Below are 25,936 nucleotides of genomic sequence, written 5' to 3'. Positions count from 1 at the left end.
TGTACTCAGATACATTGTAGTCCTCTTACTGAGAAAATGTTAGGAGTTGCGAGATACCTGACATTAAGAAGATCTGTTTCGAGAAACATACACCCACAGGTATGTAGACAAGCATTCCAGAAAAAAAGAACCGTAGATAAGTTGTAGTAAGACGGATGGACATAAATAGACTGGTGATATTGTATAGAGAAGCGTGTGCTGCTGATAAACAATACTATTATGTAATAATGTAGGTAACTCTGAGAAGACACAAATAATAAATAAGGTATGGAAGATGCTTCAGGAAGCTCTGGTTGATAAAATAATGCACATAAAGATAGATTCAGAAGATTTGATGGTAAAATAAGCTGTTTTTTTGTAACCTGCCTGCACCTTGTCTAAAACGCAAACTTACATTCTGATCATATTATGCTTACCCCAAATAATCAAGAACGTGGCTATCGCATTGCAAACGGCAGAGATATAAAGATAAGATACCATAGGTCAAATATTATACAATATTGCGTCATGGTATACCTGGGTGAAACATTCATTTTTATGTTATGTGGTATGAATTTCCCAAAGCACATGTTTGACTAATATATTATTTTAGTCAATAATTTGAAGGAGTATTTGAAGGAGTATATAAAAGTATTTGGATAGAAAAAAAACCCAGAGATTTTACAAGCAAAGCTGAGAATATATTGAGAAAAGTGTGAGGCAAAATATACAGTAATTAAGAAACTAACAAATTAGATGACAATTGTAAGATCACGATGCTAAGAAAATACACTCCAACCTCTGATACTTCCCGTAAATTGGCCAGGATTTTGTTGTGTTAATAGTTGTTTAACTTAACGTGTGCCAAAGTAAATTTTGCAAAGTATTTCCATATAGGCATCAGTGTATGGGTTTGTTAGCAATGCTGTAACATTGGTGGAGCGGGATATTAATGACTGACCAACGAAGCACACATTTTTCTAAATGAATGACCTCAGATACTGAACAACCTCTTGGGGACTATTGATGATCCTATTCCAACTGTGGATTTCCATCCACGCACTATATTAGGTCTTTATTCATTTATGTCACTCCATTCCTTAAAATGCAGTGGGCTACAGCCATATCGTTATGGGTCTAGGAACCCATGGGGGGATGGGATGGCACAATGCCTCCTTGATTACTCAGGGGGTTTGGACACAGTAGCGGCATTCCCAGCTGAAGTACTGATTGTATCATAAGATAACAGAATGGGGTAAGCTTTAAACACCCCAGAATGCTTTGGATTTCCTTATTCCTTTCCTGTTGGCTACAAATACTAATTTGTCAATTAGTCAGAGAGATGCCAATTTGTTCCAATGCCAATGCTTAAATTTTGCAGTGGTAACCAATATATCTGGAAAAGTACACCAAGTCTGAACCTATACTAAATAACATGAAATACAAAGTAATGTGAATGAAATGTGCAGGAACCACTGGAACAGAGAGTCCAGGGCATTATTACAATCTGATTGCTTGTACGTTCTGTAATGATAACAACAGTGACAAATACAGCATTTTAGTGAGTTTATTTTCCATTTATATGTGTTGCTCCTTTCTCCACACTCGAGACCAGACATCCTGTTTTTATATTTCTTGTAGGGTTTTGAAGATTCTCAGATCCAAGTGAGAAAGGAAGAAGAAGGAGGGACTGAACAACATTTACCTTCCACCTTATCCCAAAATTTAACCACACCAATGACCACTCAAGGAACTAAAAGAAGAAGATAAACTACAACTTAATCCAGAAACTCCGGTGCCCATTCCAATTCCAGATTGTCATAAAAACCTAATATGGAACTTGAGCTCATATAACGTTATCTATATATAGAGTCATTAAGAAAGAGTTGGGCTTTGTTATGCCAGCATGCAACCTCTAAGATGATGATGCTCTCTTTCTCCAGTCAATGTTTGCATCCACAACTATACTTTACAATGGCGCTTTGCTACAATTCATGTTTGCTTCCCTGCTGGTTCACTCCAATTCCCTATTGACTTTAGGTTTACACTATTTGCTTTGTTTTATTACTGTCACCTGTATATACAACACATAGTACTTGTCTTTTTTTGTACTTTGCTTCCACTTTAGTGTAATTCCACTTTCAGCGCTTAAGTATCAATGCCCCTTCAGCACACTCCCCGCAGCATAAATATTCCTACAAGTTTTGTCCTGTACGGCTTGTTTCACTGGTTTATAGACCATTCCCAGTGTTCCCGTCAACTTACAGTTTCTTCCCATATATCCATTTGTTGCTTCTTCTCTGGGATTTCTTCCCGTAATTATTGAACTCCGGAGCCAGCAGCCTAAAAGTGCAACTTCTAGTTACAGTAGGAATGGGGAGGTAGGACTATTAAGGAGAGAAAAGCTGGAAGAGACTATGTGAAGCCTGTAAGGTGGAAAATATGGCAGCAGAAAGCATGTGGTAAACATATGATACACATGTGTTAGTTTAACATCTGGCCGAGAACATATGTTAGGAATCCATCGGGGGCTGTAACATCACACATCCAAAATTCTGGACTTTTTTTTTAGCCCGTGGCTCCTGCAATACGCAGGGAGACGGATGGTCAGAGTATTTGTTAGCATAGACCGAGAAGAAAAGGCTACGCTAGGAGCTACTATGTAGAAGAGAAGGGCTATCAGATCTGATAAAGGAAGAAAAAAACAATTAAAAGGAAAATACTTCTTGAGAGATTTGGTGGCAGTGGGCAAAGTCCATGAGACAAAGAACGAAGGCAAGAAACAAGACTTCAAGAGACATTATAACTAAAATCCATAGCCCTGAAACATGAAGGAAAAGGATATATATTTTGTATATAAAAAGAGATGAAATATTAAGTACATTAAGTAAAAATAAGGCTGCTATCAAACAGCCTTATATGATCACACAGCCAGCTTCAAAGTAACATCAGACATTGCTACATTGATCAGCTGGAGTGCCTATTTTCTGGTTTAATCATAGGCGACTTAGATTAGTAAAGCCAAGATGGAATGCTTGTGGATACCTCTTTTGACCATTTTCTTTCTGTCGTGTCGGGGCAGACCCCAAAGAGAAGATTCTGCCTTCCAGCGGAAGCAGGAACTGATCTTAAAGGCCGAACAGTTGAGGGCACTTTCTCTGCAAGAACCTTGTTGGCTGGGTAGAGATCGCAGGCCTATAGTTAATCCTCAAAACCATCCCCTTGGGGCCTACCCTATAAAGCATCAATGGCACAGGTACAAAACCACACAAAAGGAATTGGACTGCCAGGCCCATGGATCGGAGACCTGTGGTGTGGACAATCAAAAAAAGGAGAAGAACAAACACAGGAAGAGCTTAGGTGTCATATCCCAATTGAAGGGTAGAGCTGCTTGGGAAGCTAGGCACAGTTCTAAGAACCATATCTTATTTAACAAACACATGCCTAAAAATTCTAACAAATACAAGAGAAGTGCTAAGAAAACAGCAGAAATATTTAATCCAACAGCAAAGAAAGGACGATACCCTCGAGATGCTGATTTTAATGTCTCAGGAAGGATTTTACCTAATTTCTCTTTACCTGCGTTAAAACACCAGAAGTTGTCCAGTTATGGCTCCATCTATTTTTCCGGGGTCCGAAGTCAATTGGTGTTAAATCCAGACGGAGAGCTGCGAATCCCCCGTGAAAGGTTCACTCTGGAGCTGTGGGTGAAGCCTGATGGAGGACAAAATGATCCGGCAGTCATAGCAAGTAAGAACCCAGACGTTCCCCATGTTTACGTTAATTTCTATGTCTCGACAGTTTGGTTGCCATCTGTTAGTTGTAAGCTTAGAACTGATAGTTCCAGTAACAACTCAATGTTTTCATCATCGTATGGTTGTTAATGTGTGTCACCAATTATTCATCCTTTCTCTAAGAATTCATGAAAGACACGGATTGTGTTGACAGTGCCTGTGGGGTGTATTCCCTAAAACAGATGTTTTTAAGTAAGTAGCATATTATGAAGGGTCAACGGTAGACCTCCAAGAAGGGCTGAGCTGGCCTTGTATAATGCATAGGACAACTTCACCAGGGTAATAAATAGTTAAAATAAGCTGAAATGTTCAAATCAAAGTAAACTCCGCATCTAGTGAATGCACCCCTATTCAATAGGATTGTAGACACCCAGGTCATGTTTGGCTGTCCGTATTAGCCACTAGGCGTTGAAGTAAACTTCAAAGGATTTCTTGTATGGTAGGTCCCCATTCTGCAAGACAAGCCCATAGCTTCTAGTATACATCACAAAATGAAGGGGCGTACCTGCCTTTTAATGATACCACTGGAGTAATTAATGTAAGTTGTTTTTTGTAACGTTCAGAGAGACCGCTATAAACTGTCTCCATATGCCCTACTTTTTTGAGAATTAGTAAGTCTACAAATGGAGACATAAAATAAACTATACAGAGTATGCCCCACATACAGTACAGCTGCCTGTGGACACAAATAAGCAATGTTTTGAACACATGCAGCTCCCACCATGTTGAAACTTTTGGGTGCCTACAGCGACAAATATGTGTTTCTTGCACACACAAACTTATCCATATTGATCCAGGTTATGGAGTACCTCGTTTCTGCCTAAACACAAAGGAGCACAAGGAGCTAACCACAATCTCCTATTGTACCTACAAACTGTGACAATGAAGGGGGTATGCAGTCAATTTTCAGTAATTTAGAAAATAACTGTTCTCCCGGGACTAACAAGAATACTTATATGCATCTTACCCTATCCAGCTGAGCATCTCTTATACAGAGGCTACCCTAAAGGAGCATGATCTAGGCTGGACAGCGGTATCAACCTAGGCGGGGTAGTTAGAGTGAAGCAAGTCTACAAATGGATGCAGAAAATGTAAGGGAAGAGGAGGGACTAAGTAGGGGTTGGGGTTAAAAGGACTAGAAAGATGTACAGACTAATGAAACATTGAAGCTTTTTTCTCCCCTTCCTTAATACTCTGCTTCCAGAATACTGCCACTGTCTGTATTCTGCTTCACATGCCTGCCACCTATGGCTTCCATCGAATTACTATTTTACTATAGCATAGCTCCCAAGTGTCCCTGCTTGGTACCTACCCCCCCCCCAATGTCCCTCTTCTAGGATTCAGATCTCAGAATGCTTACTAGGTTTGAGTGTGTTCCATGGTTCTAAAGCCCTAAAAGACACAGTAATGCGTATTGAAACAAAAACTAATGTATTTATTAATATATTCTATAATATAAGTAAGAAATGATATATTTTCAAACACAGAGATCCATGTATTTGCTTTAAAATAACTATTTCTTTATCCTGAATTGAATTGTGAAACACTGCATAGCTGCTTGGTTTCCTCCTTTACATAAGCTTGCCTAGCAAGCAAGACAGAGAAATACTCGACCAATCTGTATCTCTTTCTCTGGTGTTAGGCTGCAACATCAATAAGCGAATTTGAATATTTAGATTGTGCAGCTCTGACAAAGTCATGGGAGCCAGTGTGTGTGTGTGTGTATGCGCGTGTGTGTGTGTACGCACGTGTGTGTGTGTGCATGTTGTGTGTGCATCACCAGTGCCTGCACAACACAGATGCATTAATTCCTCCCAATGGCCTTAAAGTGGCCAATTTTAATCCCCAGTGCGTTTGTGCCTTCATTTCTAGGATCTCTGAATGTTTGCTGAGTGTATCAGTATGCTACATCCCTAAAAATCACAATATAGAGTGTGTAAATATATTTGTAAATTAAACGGTGTGAATAAAAGCATGCTCTGTGGTTTAAAACACAACAATAAAATCTTAACTACTAATGAACGCTAGCTTTAATTTTTGTGCATTCGCCTTTAATTTAGACGGTGCATAGTGGTACTTTGTTGTGACATGGAAATACAGGAACACATAGAGTCAAGGTGAAACTTGTATTGGTTAACTGGATAGAATTGTAGTTCAATTGAAATACCACCTTTAAAGAAAACTAATGTATTTTCTTTGGGGAAAAAATATGAATGAAAGACACTTTAATTTTACCTAAAGAAAAGACCTGAGTTGTCCTTCCTTGAAACAACAAAAGACTGTTAAGTGGGTAAATATCTGATATTCACCAAGGGATGATCACTGTGTGGAGATAGATACTTTAAAAGTGATCATATCACTAGGTTGCTATGGTGATAGGCAGGGGCTTAACTAGAAATCACAGGGCCCCAGTGGAAACAATTGCCCTGGGGCCCCCAGCCTCACAAAGTCCCACAGTACCACATTTGTCCCCAAACAGCTTGTGAATACCACATCTGCCCCAAGCAGCTTATCAGTGCCCCCAAACAGCCTGCCTGTATCATCTTTGCTCTAGCTTGTAAGTGCCCCCAAACAGCTTGACTGTACCATCATTGCCCCTTCTTCACCCAACTCTGGTACAGATATGTAAACATACTTACACAAATTTACTCATGCTAACACACACTTACTCACACTTACTAACACACACGTACACACTCATTCTAACACCACTCATGCTAACACACACTCCATTTCACACCACTTGCACATCTATGCTCACACACACATTTACACATCCACATCCATGCTCACAAACACTTAAACATAGATATTCACATGCTCACATACACTTTACCATAAACATACATGCTCTCATAAACTTATGCATGGACATCCATGCTCTCATACACTTATGCATGGACATTTATGCTGACATACATTCATACATGCACATTCATGCTCACATACATACAAACATATATACACCCCTCCCACACCTCTTTTCTTCTACTTGATTTCACCGCAGGGTCATGTCACATGACGTAGCATAACGTGATCTTACTACTTTCCTGTCTCTCCGTGCCGGTTTCAAATTGTTAGAAAGGGCCCTTGCAACATGGACCTTAACTGCCAAAGAGGAAACTGAAAATAGTCCTTTTGGGTATAGAGGATCAGAGGTCACTTGTTAGTTATGATCCTATCCCAACTACATACACACAGGAGAGTGATTTAGAATGGTGTAAATTCTGCCAAAAACCCCAGAACTTTTTGTTGAGCCGAGTAAAACTTCAATCCAACAGAACTGGAAAAATATCTTACTTTAAAATGCAGTCTTGCTGCAGTCCTCCTCATACATGGTCTGACTATTCCTGTCACTGGTTGCATGAACCAGTCAAATAGTGGCAGAGAAGTGCTCTTATTGAAATCAAAGGCAGCACGTTACACGCATACGCACTGGGGTCTGAACAGGTGTCCCTGAGACCGTGCTGGACCTGACTAGGCGAGTATATCATCCCAACTCATCTCCTGCAAGGCATTTAGCTGGAGAGTGTGGAAGGGACCAACACATATGGGTGATTCTGCAGAATCCATCTTTACAATGGCAAACCAGACAACATGAATTCAAAGGCTATAAAATATATATGATGACCTGTTTTCTCCTTGTGCTGCAAACTCACATTTTTGCATGGAAAGTTCTGCGTTTGATTTCACTGGGATCACTTTCCAACCCACAAGCACTCACAGTTTAGTGAATAGACTCCATCGTCTATTGAGTAAATAAGTAAGTAGATTGAGGGTCCCTAAGCATCATCATTGATTCTATAATATTCCCATACCACTGACCACCAACAACATTAAATTTGATCCTAGTTTTGTCATATAATTTTTTTTGCTTTAGTGGGTCAGGGAGTGTACAGGAATATTTGACTTTAAGAGCAGCCAAAAAAATAGTTTTAAGCATACACGTACGTGCCTTAATGAACTTAATGGCCAGCTCCTGGGAAACAGCCTGCTGCAATAATTCTAATTACACTTGTTTACTTGTACCTATCGACTGATTTGATCTGTTGGGCTTTCTCACGGTATCCCACGGGGAATATATCAGGCCCTTACTGATTGAACCTTTATGCCATTCATTTGAAACCTTTAGTGGGCACGTCCCATCTAATGTGAAATACCTGTGTGCAGAACTGGTATTGATGTTCATCATAACCCTTTGTATTCTGGTGACATCAGAGCTACCTGTAGTTTGTCTTTGCTTGTTTGTCAATTTGTGTAATTCATTTGAAGACATTAAGGTTACAAGTAAAAGACTATAGTTAGTGGTGTGTTCTAGGGTGTCGGGTCTAGGGGGCAGATGCAGCACACAGTCATGTTCACCTGGTGATGTGCATCTTAAAAGTGTAGTGCCGAGATATGACATCATAGGCCAGCGCTCAGCTGTAAGGATGGCGGCGTGAAGGGGGACGACTGGTGGTGCTGCCCTGGGATAGACCTTCAGGATAAGGTTAATACACTGACTTTTTTTACTTCACATAAGTGGCAAAAAAGTGGCAATGCTAGCATCTAATCCTGAACTTATTTCCCTTATCTTTACCACAACTTTACTAAGGCTGCTTTAACCAGGTCCCAACAATGAGCAACTTAACAAAAGGAATTGATAAACATTATTGGAAGGAGTAATCATGAAGATCCTAAGAACGGGAAAGTATAGGAATTAGGCAAACAGACACATTCACGCCAATCCAATAGATTTGAAATGTCAATGAATGAAGTAAGGACATCTTTGCTGTATAGTTATTAATAATCTCTACACCCAATGCTCTGTAGTTCTATATAGATGAGAAAGCGGTTCTAAATCTCTTTTTTTCACTATCATTGCTAATCAACTTACAGGTTAGTTTACAATCATGCTGCTTGTTCCTCGTCTTACCATTCATGTTCTTTTCAATTTGTCTTGCTCTCCTTGACAATCAATTTTTCATTTTCTAGCTTAGTTAATCTGATTGCTGTTTGAAGATTTTCTTTGCGCCTGTGAAGTCTTTAAATCAAGCCGTTTAAATGGACCATTTGCTTTATACATTTTAAACACCCTTGTCTTACCTTTCTGCTGCTTTCTGTTAATAAAACACAGATGACAAAGTGGGATTACTTTCACTCATCTGGATACAACCTTAGATTTCTTTTGAACAGCTGATATTTAAAAAGTCCAAATCAAGTAGGGGACTTATTTTGCTCATCGGTTGCAGCTCTCATGTTGCAATTTTTTTTCTTGATTTCTTTATGATGTCATATCCACCGATCATTCTCAGAAAGGATAGAAGAAAGCGAGGCAGAAAATTTTAAGTCCCAAAGAGGGACTGACCCTCCTAGGTACAGACACATGGGAGGTATTGTTAAAAGACGTTCATTTATATAGACTTATCCTGTAAAGATGTTCTCAGTGTGTTAAAGTTAGTTTTCTAAAACTAGAGGGGTTTTAAACCAAGCTCCTTTATCCTGTGATATGAGCAACTGAGCCTTCCAAACATCCCTAGACATTTCTCTAATTAAGAATATTTTGTTGATCTGACATGGTTTTTTCATCTACATAACAAAAAAAAAAAAAACAGACTTGCTGTGGTCCCTGTTCACTAAATGCTTTCGGACTTTGTAGTCTGATCCCATTAATCCAATTAGTTTCACGGTCATTTAAATCTCCTATAATTAAAATCTGACACAATTATTTTTTTTTTCCACGCAGTGTTTTTGGAAGTATGGTGGAGCAATCACAGCTGTGGTCAGGAACAGACCTATTTACCTTTGGTATTGTTCTAGGACTGACCCAGGGCAGCGCTCCCAGCCTCCACTATCCCCAGTACAGAGCACCGCGATATAATGTCATATCCTAGCGCTCTGTGTCTCAAAATATATAAAGACCTGTGTTGGCTCTGCACAGTCCTCCATATTGTAAATGGGTTGGTTGGAGAGATCAGATATCTCTCCTGTGAACGTCCCATTGAGCAACAGCTCTCTGCAGTGCCTGATTGCCCAAGAGGGTGATCAGCCCCTGGCTTTTGCTAACACCCTGGACCTGCCAGCCTTGGGCAGAATATGAGACCCCGCTGGTTGCCTCAGTTACTGGGGCTCCAAGGTGTCTTGCATCCACTTCAGCCACCCTAGGGCACCCCTGGCTTGGGGGTTAGCAGAAGAGCAGCAGGGCCCTGAAGGACCACCCTCGCAGGTGAGTCGGCCCTGCATAAGTTTACGTATTGGCCCCTAATGTTTTAATCAGGGCGGCCAAGGGAGCATCCCTTGGTGGACCTCTATGCTCCAAACTATCATACCTCCTCATTTTTTGTGCTTCGCTTTCCATCCCTTATGTCCCTTTTTTACAAGTTCAGAATGTTTGCTGTCTATAAGTAAATCATAGTGTTCCACGGCTCTAAAAGTGACGATAGTGTATCAACAACAGCAGAAAACTGATCTATTAATCCAACTGTGTAAATAAAGCACATTATTCTATATGTCTTCCTTATTTACATAAATATCTATAGATCCCACATATCCTATTTGAAATGCAGGGGCATGAAATTCAGAGTTAACTCAGGTCAACCCAGATTTTAGTGAAAAAGATACTCAACTGATTGCACACGTCTGTAAGTATTTACATATTTGGTATTAATGTGTGGTATTTATCTCTGCCAAGATTTTGGTTTATTGTGATAACCTAGTATTAGACACTATTGTGTAAATGTTCATTTCATTTGCAATTTATTAAAAAAAATTATTAAAAAAACACATTGCTTAACAAAAAAATGTGTGTCTGGATTATGTAGGTAAGAAAAACATGTTGACCATTTTTGTTGTACTAAGGATTTTCTACTTTAACAAAAGCATATAGTGTTACAATATTATTACGAGGTTTTGGGAGGAAGATTTACTCTCCAAGACTTGGATGTCCATTTTGAATGAGCAATTTCAAAAATATTTCAGCTTTTACAATTTTCGGTTATGTGGTGCTCATATATTTATGTGCATCGGTACATCTTGGTATTATTTTATTGTGCATTTTTACTGCGCTGGCCCACTTAGACAAAATATTAACTCTACTTTGTAGGATGTTTAGCAGATAATCCTTGACAAATCTTATTTCTTCTAGAAGTTTCACTACATAGGACCACAGACATTTTTAAGAATGTTTTCATTTTCTATAGCGACAACCTATAAGTGCCCTTTATGTCAAATAATGACAACTAAGAATTTCCCGAAAAATTATAAGTGATACTACGTTAAAACTGCTTGAAGAATAACTTTGGGCAATCAACAGGACTGGTAATGATATATAACTGCATTTAGTTATAAAAGTTTTAAATTCAGCAGAGTAAGTGGAACAGCACCTTTAATTTTCTTTCTTTCTATTTTATGATAGGGTTTTTTTGCATAAATGTGAATTTTTTAATCCATGAGTTTTTTTTAAGGGTCCAAAATGAAAAGGTTTAACGCAACACCATTAGAAGTGGAAGATGCTAATACAGTAAGGGAATTTAAAAATGCATGGGAAAGGCATATGGCTCCTGAATCTTATATGAGGCCGAGGACTAATTAAGGTCTAAATCTCTACATTAGGAAAAATGGCCCACATGATTATTATCTACTGTAAAATGCTATGTTTCTATGGACCCCATATTTAACACATGTAATTAAATAATTATATTGTTATTAATTAACACGTGCAATAAAAATAATGATATTGTAAATATTTAACATATGTAATAAAAATAATTATATTGTAATTATTTAACACGTGTAATAAAAATTATGATATTGTAAATATTTAACATATATAATAAACATATTTAAAGGTATTAAAAGTTGTGTTTATGGCCACAAAAGTATTTTAAAAATACATTGCAGGCATTTCTATTGCCCTTGTGCAGATGGCTCCTTTTCATTCTCTGAGGAGCCACGTATACTGCCCACTGTGATTATATGGTAGCAGCAGGCTTAATTGTAATATGTTTTCTCACTTAACCCAGGTCAGATATTGAGCCACCTGTTCACAATCAGGGTTCTCACAAGTTTTACTGAGAATTGATGAACAGAGGTGGAACAGAGATGAGTGGGGACAGGAATGCACCTTTCTCATTAGGGAGGAGTAAGGGATAAGATTTATTTATTAACCTCATGTCCATTTTTATATTTTTATATGTTATTCTTAGTTTCTTGTTAACAGAGCAATAGCATACTAATATGCAGCATGTAAGACAGCTTCTTTTAGCAGCAGAAGTCTTTTGTGCATTCTTTTCCACAGTAAGTGTTGTCCCAAGTGTAAAATGTATTAACTGGAGCATCTTAAATAAGGGGAAAGGGACATAGCACGTTTCCCAACATTTAACATAAATAATGAGTGTAATACTGGTATTTTTGGAAATAATAATCATTTTGAGGAAGCCAAGATCTGAAAGTGACATAATTAGCATGTCTAAGACCCATTCGGCACATCATGTCTGCCCATTTTTCCTGATATAGAGTATATACTCGGACCTTGATCTGTCCTTGGCTTAGATTCAGGATAGCATTATGCCTATCCCATGTATGTTTAAATGATGTTACCACATTAACCTCTACCACTTGTGATTGGCTATTCCATTTATCTATCACCTTCGTGATGAAGTAAAACATATATCCTGTCTTGAAGTTCTCTCCCTTCTCATTCCATTCTTACAAAGGCCTCCTGAACCAACGAACAACAACCAGCAACTTAACAACAGGGGAGAGATAACATAATATAAAGGAATAATGTAGAACGTGAAAACACAAAGTTCAGTTGCATGCTCCTATGGTATACATACTTTTTAATTTCTATTTGTTAATAGTAAGATTCAAACATATTTGAGGTTTCACGCATGAAGCCTATCCTCTCTCTTAACTGCATTTATCATACCATTCAACCAGCTTTTATATTCACTCAGCTGTGCAAAATTAGAGCGATAACCTCCTGCCACGGTTGGTAATGGCATATGATTAATTGTCGATCTATAAGTTGCCAGGTTTGTGCTGTTTAATGGAATATACAGATTCTTTGAAACTCAGTTTGCCCTTCCTGACACTTTTGTAACAATTGAATGGTACTGGTTATTTCAATTAACCCTTGCCAGTTAGCAGTACTCAATTTCTGCCACTAGAGGGGATTATTGTTTCAAGAAACACGGTTATTATATAGAGCTATTTAAAGGACATAAGAAAGAAACGCGCTTTGCAATAGTAATGCGAATAAAAGCAGAGCATTTTAATGAGTCTGTTGCTTTGCTTTGACCTTTTTTTCTTAATAGTCATGATTATATATGCTTACCATGAAGTCATGTTTCCTTGGATGTCAACAAAATCTAGTGTTCCATAATCTGTGGAAAACAGCCTTTGTATATATTTAAGGGCCTTATGGTCTTCATTGGGTTTTTTTAAATGCTTAAATTATACTTTCTTTTGCACATTTGCACTTTAATTGTTGAGTCTTTTAATCACATAAATATTATAGGAGCTTATTATTATTATTATCTTTTAATTATATAGAGCGCCAACAATCTACGCAGTGCTTAATACAATACATACCGTATATTCAAGGGGTATGACAGACCGATACATTAGGTGGAGAGAGCCCGGCTCGCAAGCTTACAATCTTATGTTTAGGATATTTATATATATATATATAGATATATATATATATATATACCATATTTTTCCATGTACATACAATATGTAGTACTCTATATTCCTAGAATAAGGAATGTTATTACATATAATTAATTACTTTAAATAAGTTCTGTATGGAATGAATACGATAAGGTATTTACTGAGAGCCGAGTAAAATATTATTAGGGTAAATGACTAGTTTTTGAATTTCTGGCAGCTTCAATGAATCTCATTTACAAAGTAATACTAACGTGACGCTGAAGGAATTGTCACATCTGAGATAAAACCATATCTAGAATTGGTTATTCCCAGTGTTTTTATTATTACCATTTTAATGTTATTGTAAAATAATTTAGATTCTCTGAAATCTTGTCTGTTAATGTATTTAATGCAAATTTCCCTGCTTTTCCTATGACCACATATCACTTAGCCGGCCACTTTGTCAAAGTACCCCAAGTATGGCGAGTCCTATGCACCTACGTAGTGGAAGCTAAGCAATATATGGCCACAAAGTGTGACAGAATTCCCAATGTTTATGACTCAGATTGGTGTTTTTTGAATGGTATTTGGTCAGTATGCACTGAGTGTTTGCTTTTTTTGTGTACTTATTGGTCATTATTAATCTAACAGCAACTCAGAATGTTGTATAAAGTACCATCTTGAATTCTGCATATTGTAGGAAACAATATTCTGCTCGGAGGCTGCCAGGCTGAATGAATGAAATTGTGGTGCTAAACTAAAAAACTTGTTTTATTTTTAGATCTTACTGTCTAACTCAGGGTTCGTTATTGCTCTATAGGGTCTTGTTCCTTAGTTCTTAGTGGAAGAAGTTTCTTTCATCTGACGATGTCTTTGATGCAAGTAGATGTGACACAAGAGATGACCCAGAGGATAGTTCTCATACTTGGAAGTGTGTCTCCATTCCCCTAAGTAACTGGATAGAGTTACAGTGGACCATTACCTTGTCAACCCGGATTAGACATCATTCCAGACTTGCTAGTGATAGTATTTATCACATAGGAGTTTAATTTCTTCCTTTTCTAGACATAATTGCACATTGGTACATAGATATTTCACAGGTGCACAGAAAATGAAAATCATTTTGTGTTATGCCCCCCTGTGTGGGTTGTTGAGTTTAAAAAGTAATTAGTAAATCATATACCTTCTAGATGATTAAGGAGGACATATATTCTTTTATTCTGTTCTAATCGGAACCCATTGGTTGCGATGGTATAATAAGGGTTTGTGACATGATCTTCTGTATTCCGTAAACAACCCCACCAGTGGAATTCTTCCTCACGTACGTTTCTGCTCTTATTACTTTTTCCAAAGCTTTCCTGAAATCTGGGATGTATGAAAAACTCCAGGTCCCTCTTTCAATTGCTAATAATTTGAAATAATCCATCCGTGTGTTGTAGACGCTTATTTTGAGAAAGGCAGAAAGCCTTTCACCTTGGGAGATGCCGTGATAAAGTACCACGCGTGTACCGCTTGCTACAGTCAATATGCCACGACATTTTCATCACCACACACAGATATGTGCTTTCATGGTTGAACTGAGTCTTCATAGAGCTGTAGTTCAGGAGAGAGTGTGTTTCTAAAGGCCATAACTTAAAGTTAGGGTATCTAGCTCGAAGGATTTAGAGGGTCTCTAGCACAATCAGTGGATTTAACTTTGCGTAAGCTTAGGGACATAATAACACAAGCTCAATTAGTTAAGATTGTAAGTGATTGCGATGTGACATTGTTATAAATCTCTTGCTCATTCCTCTCCACTTCATTCTCTGATAAGGGACCCCAAACAACTGCTTAATCTTCTTATGTGAATGCAGCCCCTATATGTTCCGTGTCTTAATGCATTTTCTCGGGTACAAACAAGCAAAGATCTACCATGCTCCAATGACTTTACGTACATGCGTTTCACATTTACGTCATTTCTTTCTCGAAGCAAAGATGTTTCTGTATTTTTTTTAAACACATCTGTTAACTGCTGATTTCAAGAGTGATCCTGATGTTGAGAGAAACACAACACCTGAAGCTTTTTTTTCTCCCCATTGCATCTTCAGTGTTCTTCTAATTCTTTAAAGACGTTAAGTGGTGTTTCTGCTTGTTAGACAGATCTTTGAGTTTCCCAGTCTGGTGTTTGGCGGTGACATAATATGTTAGTTTGTGCATGACTGTACTTAACCCCTTAAATACAAAGCCTGTACATGTACGGGCTCAAAATGCATTGTTTTCAATGGGTTTAGGGACCGCCCATTGTCCTTAAGGGGTTAAAAGTCAAAAATTTCCTTTACAACACATTTAGGTCAATGATTTTATTCTCTATGGCAGCGAGGGCATAAAGTTCAAACCGTATTAAATCAACAAGGGTCACACAATAGAGCGAAAATCACTGGTGTTCCTTGGCCTAATCAAGAAAAAAAGGGTACTTTAGCGTCGTTAGAAATGGTCATATGAGCATACTGGGTGTTTAACTTTCAGCTCATACTTGTTCGTAAGTCAGGGTATTAGCCTTCAACACAAATGTGTATCTTGATAAGTGAAACCACATTTGCAATTTTCGTATAATATTTTTAAAATTGCCTTTGTTTGGGGTTTTGGCTTGAGTAGCACTACTATAAAAGTATGTTAACAGCAATTGTAGCGCTGTCAACTGAGATATTAAAGGTTTTGTTTGACCTGGCAAGGGGTCTGTACTTTTTTTTTTTACAACAGCTGGTAGGCCTTTCTTTTTTACCTCTTAGTCCTTTACATAGGATGACAACATTGGCAACTTTTTGCTAAGACACATTTATTTTTGACAAATTCCTGGCCAGCACATGTATAGGGCTACCTTACAGTATATGGTTTCTAGAACTGTGTGAAGTTATACATACACATACTGCAGGGAGCAGCACTTTATAAGAACTTGTAAGCAGCTTGTGACATATATATATCTATATATATATCTATATATATTCAGGTTTAGACTGACAAGGCCCAGGCCTAGAGTGGCAGGTCCAGGTTTGCTGCATAACATTATTATTATTATTTTTTATTTATATAGCGCCAACAGTTTACGCATCGCTTAATACAATACATATACTCAAGGGGTCTGACAAGACAAGAATTTACAGACTAAGACAAACCGGCTTGCAAGCTTACATTTATGCGTGAACTCCCTGTTGAGTGATAAAGCCCCTACTCAATGAGCTGGTTGAAAGGGAGATACTGATCTCCCCCAACCCATGAATACTATGGAGGGATTTGCCGAGTCGGCACAGTGCTGCATCATTTCCTTCCACACCGCACTTCCTTTAAAATGAGAGCATCGAGATAAGATACCCCGATGCCCAGTAGAAAGGACAGGGGCATGAGAGGGGTGGCATGCAGCATAGATGGGCCTAAGATAAATACGCTACTATATATATATATATATATATATATATATATGTCCTAACAACCATAAAACATATCTAGTCATATGGGTTGTTTGTTTCATTTCATATGGCCTTGCTTTGAGGACATAACCTAGACAACACCGTGACAATAGCGTTCTGTATTACAAAGAGTAAGCTTTAAACGCTGTAGGATAAATTGCCTGACCAGCAGCTAACAATTACACGTGATTGTTAGGTAGATGTAATACTCAAAGGGTTATAAATTCAGCAGTTTGTATCTGTAATTCTATGTAAGGCAGGCAATGTATAAAGGAAAAAGTAATTTAACCCCTAAAGGACAATGGGCGGTCCCTAAACCCATTGAAAACAATGCATATTGAGCACGTACATGTACGGACTTTGTCATTAAGGGGTTAAACTGTTTTAGAAGCATATTGTGTGTATATATATATATATATATATATATATATATTCACAGTGCCGCTACTTTAAATGTTCAGTGCCCGGTGCATTCAAACAGCATCAAAATATCCACCATTAACTTGAAGCCCTCACGGGTCTTGTATCAATAATAATAAAAAAATATTTTATTCACATAAAAAAAATAAAGTTTCGGTCCCTTCCTTTGGTGGATGGATCGAAACATTGTTTTTTTTATGTGAAAAAATGTTTTATTATTGATACAAGACCCGGGAGTGCTTCAAATTATTGGTGAATATATATATATGTATTTAAACTTTGGAAAGCATATTCCATGTTTGTTAGCAGTATGACACGTTGTTCTTTTTCTGATATAATGTTTATTTTATTTAATAAAATGGAAAATATATGTTTCAGAGATGGAAACGTTTGTTTATTTTAAATGAGATGGTACCATAGTCAATTCGATTTGGAGATCTCTTTCTTCCTATCTGTCGCTTCCTCCTTTTTTCTTACTTTAATATTTCTGCTAAATGATTTGTAAAATTGCATTTGTTTGTATAACTAAAGATTCTAAGAATGCCGTAAATTTGCCTAAATTGCATTAAAAAAGGCAGTATGGAACTGCAAAGCTGGGTGGAAAATGCATAAAAACGTTCCAATTTCATGCTGTTTGGACATGCAAAGAAAAGGTTTATTAAAATCAGCAGAATGGAATTGCTTTTTTTTCTCTTGCTCTGGCAATGCATGTTTTAATAGTTTGTTGATTAGGTCCTTATGAGCGTTCTGATGCTATGAAATGTGGAAGCGGACTGCAAGTGCCTGATAATTGACAGAGAGGCAGTGTTATTATCTGCTTAATGTCTAACATGAAAATATGGTTTACTGAAAGTGGAGAAGTCTTCCTCCCTGTAGTTACTGGGTGGTCTGTCTTCCCATATTTCCCAGGTTGAAAACAAGGCTATACTGTATGTCCTTAACTAAAAAATAAAAGGTTGTTGATATTTTGTGATGCTTGCGTCAGTTTAAGTAAAGCAAGCTTTCCTACCCCATTGTTTACAACTCACACGTTGAGTGCCAGAAGTTGGTCATTCTCTATATAAGCAAGCGGTAAAATATTAAACCAGGTGGTTAGCTGATGTGCTAGCGCCACTTCAAAATCGGTACTGAAAGCATTTGGTACGAATACCTAGAGAGCTCAGTATCTTTTAGGGAATGGTAGGACGCTGAAGGATGTTTGCAGCCCACAATGAGTCCTGACATTGTCCACAAATATTGCGTTAGCTTTAATGAAGACCATTTCTCCACTGATATGTGGAAGAGCCGATATTTTTGGATATGTCAGCTTAACCTTTATTGTGTGTTTTCGTGGGCAATCTTTTGGATCATTTTTTTGTTCATCATCAGTCATGTAAGCTTTGTTATGCAATAACCTTATCCTTTGTGTTTTTTTCTTCAATACTAGGCATGTTTGACAATTGCTCTCATACAGTTAGTGACCGTGGTTGGTCTCTCGGGATACGTCCGTCTGTGTTTGGTGCAAAGAGAGAGGCACACTTCTATTTCTCACTTAGGACTGACCGTTCTCCCAACGCTACCATCTTGATGTCACCACATCGATACAAGCCAAATATTTGGACCCATTTAGCCGCCAGTTATGATGGGCATAAGGTTCTATTTTATATAAATGGGATTCAGGTTTCGAAAGCTCAAGGTCAATGGGGTTCACTCCATAGCCCTTACATTTCCTTATGCAGGACCCTCATGCTCGGGGGAGATAACTCAGAAGCTGGCCATTGCTTTCGTGGTCATATCTTCTCTGTGCGACTGTGGCCAGAACCTAGAACTCAAAATCAGTTGAGGGAAGAAGCCCTACGGAGATCGACAGATGGCTACTCAGAAACGCCGTTATTCATGAACTGTCTTTCCACGCTGCTAGGTAATCTCTGGATTCCTTTTAAAGAAGGTGGAACTACAGAGGTTGTACCAGAGCTTGTGCCCGAAATTCCCTTGACCTCTCCTCTTTTGCTTCCTCCTTGTGGAAGAACCTCTTGTGATTTGCCTGATGTGACTAATACTTACAGCCGGTCTGAGGGAAAATGGAAAAAAGAGGTACATTATCGTGTGGTTAACCTATGTGAGGATGATGGTTCCAGGCCACTGGTCAGTGACGAGCAAATCATGAGGCAGCATCAGGCCTTAATTGAGGCCTACAACCCTCATGGCATCCACTGGCAACTTAACATACAGCGGATACATAACTCCACACTAAGGACTCGAGTAGTTCTCCCAGGGTGTGAACCAGGAAGGGTAGGCAATGAGCACTGTGACCCTGAGTGTCGCCATCCACTTACTGGTTATGATGGAGGAGACTGTGGTTACTTCAGGCCTTGCAACCCACGGAAAAAAGGAGATGGAATATGCCACCTGGAATGTAATACAGCAAGGGATGATTATGATGATGGAGATTGTTGCCCACCTCAAGAATCCGGTAGGAGCTCAAAGACCTGTTTTGATCCAGATGCAAAAGGAAGGTAAGAACCTATATTCTGTGCGCTTTAATTGTAATTATTGCAAAAACCTAATAAGCTTGTACATTTTCATTGGGAATGAAGTCATTTTGAGATATTACTGAAATGGCTAAATTATAAGTAGATTGCAGGAGTTCTAAGTCATGTTATGGCAATATGAGAAGTTTCTGCTTACTGAACCATTCCATAGTTAATATGATGACAAGACTTTGAAATGTCTTTTTATATATAGCCTGCAACGTGTTCATTACATTTTGTGGATTTTTACAGGTTTAGGAGTTACTTCATGTGTAAATTACATTTATTCAAGCACGCCTCTCCAGGGCAGCCCTTAATTAGCTACACAGGTGCCCCAAGATTCCCTTAAACTATCTAAATATTTAGACAAAAATACTTTTCGGTCATGGCATACAGACATACCCAGGACCTTTAAGGCTCTGGCTACCTGGAGCCCTCCCATTGTGGGATACGGATGGGCGATCCCGCTGATGTCAGTGGGTGATCACACTGATGTTGTGTGTGGAGGTAGTCCTACACGCAGGAATAAAGCGTCATCTCCAGAATTAGCTGAGGTGTTCCAGGATGGATGAATATGGTTATAAAGTATTTTCCTAATGCATCCTGCAGAGAGAGGGTCCATCAGTTTATTATTAGCAGAACTAGATGGAGGATAACAAGCAAATACCAGTGGTTCAGTAGGGAAGATCACAATACCGTCATTTTAAGATCTCCAGCACAATCGGGTGGGAATGATGACACCTAGGTGCTTGCTTTGAGTTGTACAAGTTGGAAACAAAAGCTCTCTTCAACAGAGGGGCACACTGGAGATACCAAAGATGTTCTTCACTTTAGCATTGGGGACCAGAACCTGATAATATTTTTTGTTTCTTTGAAGGAACATTCCTTATTCTTAAAATACTGTTGCAAACCTATTAATATTCTTTCAACGGTAAAACCTTTTTTTCTCAATGTTTAAATCCCCCTATCTCCGTTTTGAAACATTATCCTGTTTAGATTATGGTTGTTTTTTGAAAAAAAAAATAGAACAGTATTATAATTCTAGCTCAAGCGACAAAATAAGTTAAAAGTCTGCTTAGGTTATCACTACTTAAGCAGCCTTCCATAAGTCTTTAGAAGTTAGTGATAGCATCATCTTCACAGGGAAACTGTAGAGTCTGGTAAGATCTCAGTGTTACCTTATTCAGATATAACAATGAATATTATTGTTTCCATTCAAAATGGAACTCCAGATCTCCTGGGGGGTTTTCACTTTACTAAATAGTGTCATTTTTGTATGAACTATATTATTACCTTACATTTATTTATAAAGTGCTAGCAGATTCCTTGGTGCTATTAAAAAAGAAGAGAGCAAAAATTGTCAAAATTGACAATTTACCACAACATTAACATATGTTTAGATATACTAGTACAGAAGGAGAAAAGTGTACTTCTCGTGCAAGCTTACAATTTTAAATGGGCTAAAAACTCTGTTGTGCCTATCATCTTATAAGCGATCAAATGGGTATTTGATACCAATAATGGAGTTTATGGTGGTTCTCCAAAGTTGGTTTCTTGGGATATTCATTATGTTTTCTTTACCTGGCATCATGAGTTCACAGATGTCACTTTTTTGTTTTTGGGGGACGGTTTTAAACCTCTCTGTAAAGCAGGAAGACTCACCTTTATTTTATTAAGGTGGCAACTCAAGCTCTTACTACCCCTTATAACATTTGATGTATGGGGGAAATGGGGGTTCCAGTGGGAACTACTATATCCCAATATCTAAAAAATGAATCCTTCTTTAGCCAGTCATCCAGTCCTACTGTAGTCCATCACCGTGCTTTTTGTGCAACACCTTAATACTACAACGTAGTGCATTGTTCATTAAAGCATGCCCTGCGTGATGAGATTCTGTGCCTATGGACCTCCTTGCAGGCTTTTCCGATAAGGAGTATGTCAGACCGAGGTATTTCTGTCAAATGTTGTCAAAGGTAACTGTCCCCAATAGATAATGAAATCTCAATCCATATTGCTAAATCATTCACATGGCCATTATCTAGCGCAGGGTCTTCTGTGATAGTGGGATGATTTATTGATTATAATACTTTTAAGAGACGTTGTTTAAGTCTAATATGGTAGACAACAATTCTCTCAAGTCTACCTATACTCTAAGTTTTCTATTTTTTATTTTTTGTTTTCGATAAACATCAATTCGAAAAAAAAAAAATCAGATTTTATATAGGTAATATCTTCGTTTATTTAGTTTTATATGTTGTTGCTGTTGTTTTATTATCAGAAACCTAATTTTAAGTTTAACTTTAAGGGGTTTTCATTTCACTGAAGAAACTGGTGCTGTGATTAATATTTTTGTCTGTTTTATAGCAAAACAGAACATCATAATAAAATTAAAAAATAAAATATAAAACACCCTGACCCTAACATTAACATCCAACAAACTTGAACTCCGTAGCAATACAATATATAAATGCAATAATTCAATTTTTATTTACTTTATATTAATTTTGTAAACTGTATTGCATACACCAACTTGTAGCTATAGTGTTCCCTCATAGTTACAGTTAGATAGCCAGGTGAATAATACCCCCCAAACATGAAAATGAACCCCATCAGGGCACTCAATGTTGCCCCCTATGGGCCATTAGTCAGACAGTTTGTCTTTTTATGGATATCTTCAATGCCAAGAGTAACAAACAGCCACTTTTTTATTCATATAGTGCTTTTTTCAATAGGATGCCTGATCATTAATGATGTCAGACACAATGTGCTATACAAGGAGCTACAGATAAAGGCTCTCCCATTACACAGTAAGCCCCATTTGATTACATCACACCAACTCACAAGAGTACACGCGGTGAGAAAGCAGACAGCATTTCTACCTTGACTGTAGATAATCACCTGGCTTCCATGGATTTGAAAGTGAATAAGGTCTAGGGTGTCCAGAGAAGAAAGGTTTGAAGGGACTTTGGATGAGAGTTTGAAAGCTGGGGCTTTTTCTCTAAGGACTTGAGGTTTTTTTTTTTATCATTGTTACACCATTATTCCCCTTTTCTATATTTCATCAACCAGCACAAAATATACATTGTTTTGTTCAGGGCAAGTAGGACTTTCTTTTAAAATCATAGAAATACATGAAGCATAGTAATTATTAGTGGTAATAGGAAAAAAAAACCCGAAATAATGCTAATAATGCCTCTCTCTATAGAACCCAGCACCCTCGCTATATTTAGATGCCACAGGTTTCCTCCAAGATAACATCTCATATTGTATCTTCATCAATACAACATCATTGCACATTGCACATAGTGGGTAAATCCCTAAAACAGGACAAACACTCCAAAATTCTATACCCCTAAATAATGTAAATATAGCACTGGTAACCTTCTCACTTTGTATGTCTTTCCATTGCACTTTTGAATGGGTGGTTCTTTAGACACCACTTGGTGATACTACAAAACTATCACCATAAATATATAGTGTACTTCTTCTAATATACATCTCCATTTATAATCCATTCTCCTTTTATGTGGCATTATATCAATACAGGTATTTATACTTACACATTGAGATATAAACACATGATTTGCAATGCTAATTTACACGTACTATAACTGAACTTCAATCTAGCATGAAATGAATATATACGGCAAATATGCTGATGCATGGGTTTTCGTTTCATGCCAGATGCGATTTCACTGACTTTTCATATTTATTAAATGTAAGGCTTTTTGAAAATTTAGCTGAACCAGGAAAATTATTAATCAAGTCAGTGGTGGTTTTCAGCCAATTGCTGTGAACTCAACAGTTTATGAATGAGAATGAGGTCTTTGGGTAAGGTTCACTTTAGGGAACACGTTCCGTTTCCAGCTAATTGTCCTTAAAGTGTTTTTTTTTTATGGGTAGGGCGGATCAATGCAAGAAAAAAAATCTTTTTATTTAAACAGCTAGGGTTTTTAGTTCAAATGTAGAACCTGTTAAACACAATTTCAGCTCTCCGTTCTATGTTCCACAATACAAAGCTTCTTGGCATACTATTTAAAGGGATACTCCAACCATCATGCTCTTTAATGTATTTGATGACTGAGAGGTCCCTTTAAATTTACAGGGTGCCCTCCTTGCAAATGCAATGGCGAAATCTGCAAAATCCCCATATGTATTTGCACCCCCCCCAGTCACAGCCATTTATTTAGCTGTGTTGTATATTTTTTACCTTTTTCAAAGAATTTATATGAAATAATTAATATTTAGTCCCTGTCCCTTAATTAAACTGTCCCTTTAAATAGCATTTAGTATTGAAAAGTTAGTGCTTTAATTAGCTGGTTATAGTTATAATTATATTAGTTACAATTGTTCACCAGTCTTCCTCGAAATGCATTTAGGCATTAAATCTAATCCAACACTCCCTATCGCTTATTAAAATAAAGTTCACTAAAAGGATTTAATATTAAAGAAAATCACATCTGTGAACCTTACTGCTTATTTCAGTTTACCCTTGTGGTGATATTTGGAACTGCAAGCAAATGGAAAAGAAGACGGATCCTTGGCCAATTTAACAGTTGTTCACAAAAGAAAATGACCGTTTCTGGCTAGGAAAAAGAGCGTTTCTTTACCCCATTTATGCATTTTATTTTAATTTTCCGGCAAATGTGAATGGATCAATTATTTATGTTCTGCAATCAGGCTTCCCGTATTTCAGTAACTATCTAAATTTAAATAGTCATTTTCTTTCAAAGGAAACAGCTTTGATTAAGAATAATTGCTAGTTTCTGACCTTTACAACAAACTGTAATTATCCAATTCACTAATGAACACACCAATAAACAGTGAAAATATCAGTGGCCAGGAGATTTCTCCTCAGTGATATTATCATTGAAATGGTTGGGTGGGATTTGTTTAACAAATTATTCAATGCTGCATGAAAACTCTGTACTATATGAAAATTACGTTCATTGATTTATTTAATGATTAAATGCTGATAGCACAAGGCATTCTTGTCTATACAAAAATAGAAAAAAATCCTGTTTATTAACATATTATTATTTCATAAAAAATGTCCTATGTCTCCTTACATTTTTCACCCTGACAGAGCATACATGAGCGTGAAAGAACTTAGAGATGCCCTGCACCTGAACGGCTCTATTTTCCTCAACATCTATTTTGCCGGCTCTGCGGGGGAGGAGCTAGCCGGAGCAGCCACCTGGCCCTGGGATAAGGAGGCCCTCAGTCATCAGGGTAAGTCGTAAACTTGTCGCACAAGGGTAGTCAACTGCAGATCTTTTTATACTTCACTAATCTGACTTGGGGATAATGGGGGCCAAGGTCCAGACCCTGAAAAATATCTATTTATTAGCCATTCTTGATTATGTGATTACATTTATTTAATTGTGTGTCTATTTAACCTGTTTGCATATAAACATCAATGGAGTCTAAGATCTTTTACTCCGCTGTAGGGCACAGGGGAGCCTAAAGGATACCTATACTGGGAATCGGAAATGGTATGTGTCAGGCTCCCAGGCTCCGCGAATGCTCCAGAGTTTCCTACCTTCCGTGGTTACCCCTGCTGCCTCCACCACACACCATGCTGCCGCTCCATCGCGAGTTAGGCAATCCGCGAGCACCTCCGTGTTAGTGACGGCAGGGGGGGCTTGTCCTGACATCCGCAGACACTGCAGCATTGGTAGATGCGGGGGAGGCAGGGAAAGAGGCTGGCAATCCCTTAGGGGATTGGATAGTGTAGTATGGAGGAGACAGAATCACTCTGGAGCTGGAGGGAGGGGCTTTACCTGGCAGCCCCTATAAAAACCCTGCACACCATTCATTAGGTGCTTAGTTATTGAGCTGACTAGCTGGGTTTTTTCTGCTCAGTCCCAATTCCTCCTGAAATCTACCTACTCTGCTCGAAGTACTTCCTGGCATCCGACCTTGGCTTGTTTACTGGACTCTGTGCATCTCTCGTATCCTGCCCCGGCTTATTACCCGTTTTGTGCCTACCTGACTTTGGCTTTTGCCTTTGGCCCTTACCTTTCGGACTCCCTCGAATACCTGTTGTCCTCCTAGCTCTCCACCCTGCTCTACGCTCCCAGCACGTCCCGACAGTCTCTATCACAGCTGTCTTGGCTCATTAAGGAAACTCACTTCTGCACCAGACACCAGGAAC

General features: G+C 38.1%; 1 protein-coding gene across 1 annotated transcript in view; it reads left to right on the top strand.

Annotated features, from left to right (window-relative positions):
• Positions 1-2,149: 2,149 nt before the first annotated feature.
• PAPPA2 (pappalysin 2) overlaps positions 2,150-25,936 on the top strand; it is a 62,071-nt gene continuing 38,284 nt past the window's right edge. The window contains exons 1-3 of the mRNA XM_053469389.1: positions 2,150-3,729; positions 18,696-19,764; positions 24,866-25,011. Coding sequence (XP_053325364.1) covers positions 3,006-3,729; positions 18,696-19,764; positions 24,866-25,011 — 1,939 coding nt within the window. The 5' untranslated portion in view covers positions 2,150-3,005. The remainder of the gene's footprint in view (positions 3,730-18,695; positions 19,765-24,865; positions 25,012-25,936) is intronic.

Source organism: Spea bombifrons, chromosome 6, assembly GCF_027358695.1.
Source record: "Spea bombifrons isolate aSpeBom1 chromosome 6, aSpeBom1.2.pri, whole genome shotgun sequence".
Lineage (NCBI taxonomy): Eukaryota > Metazoa > Chordata > Amphibia > Anura > Pelobatidae > Spea > Spea bombifrons.
This window is presented reverse-complemented; position numbering and strand designations above follow the sequence as displayed.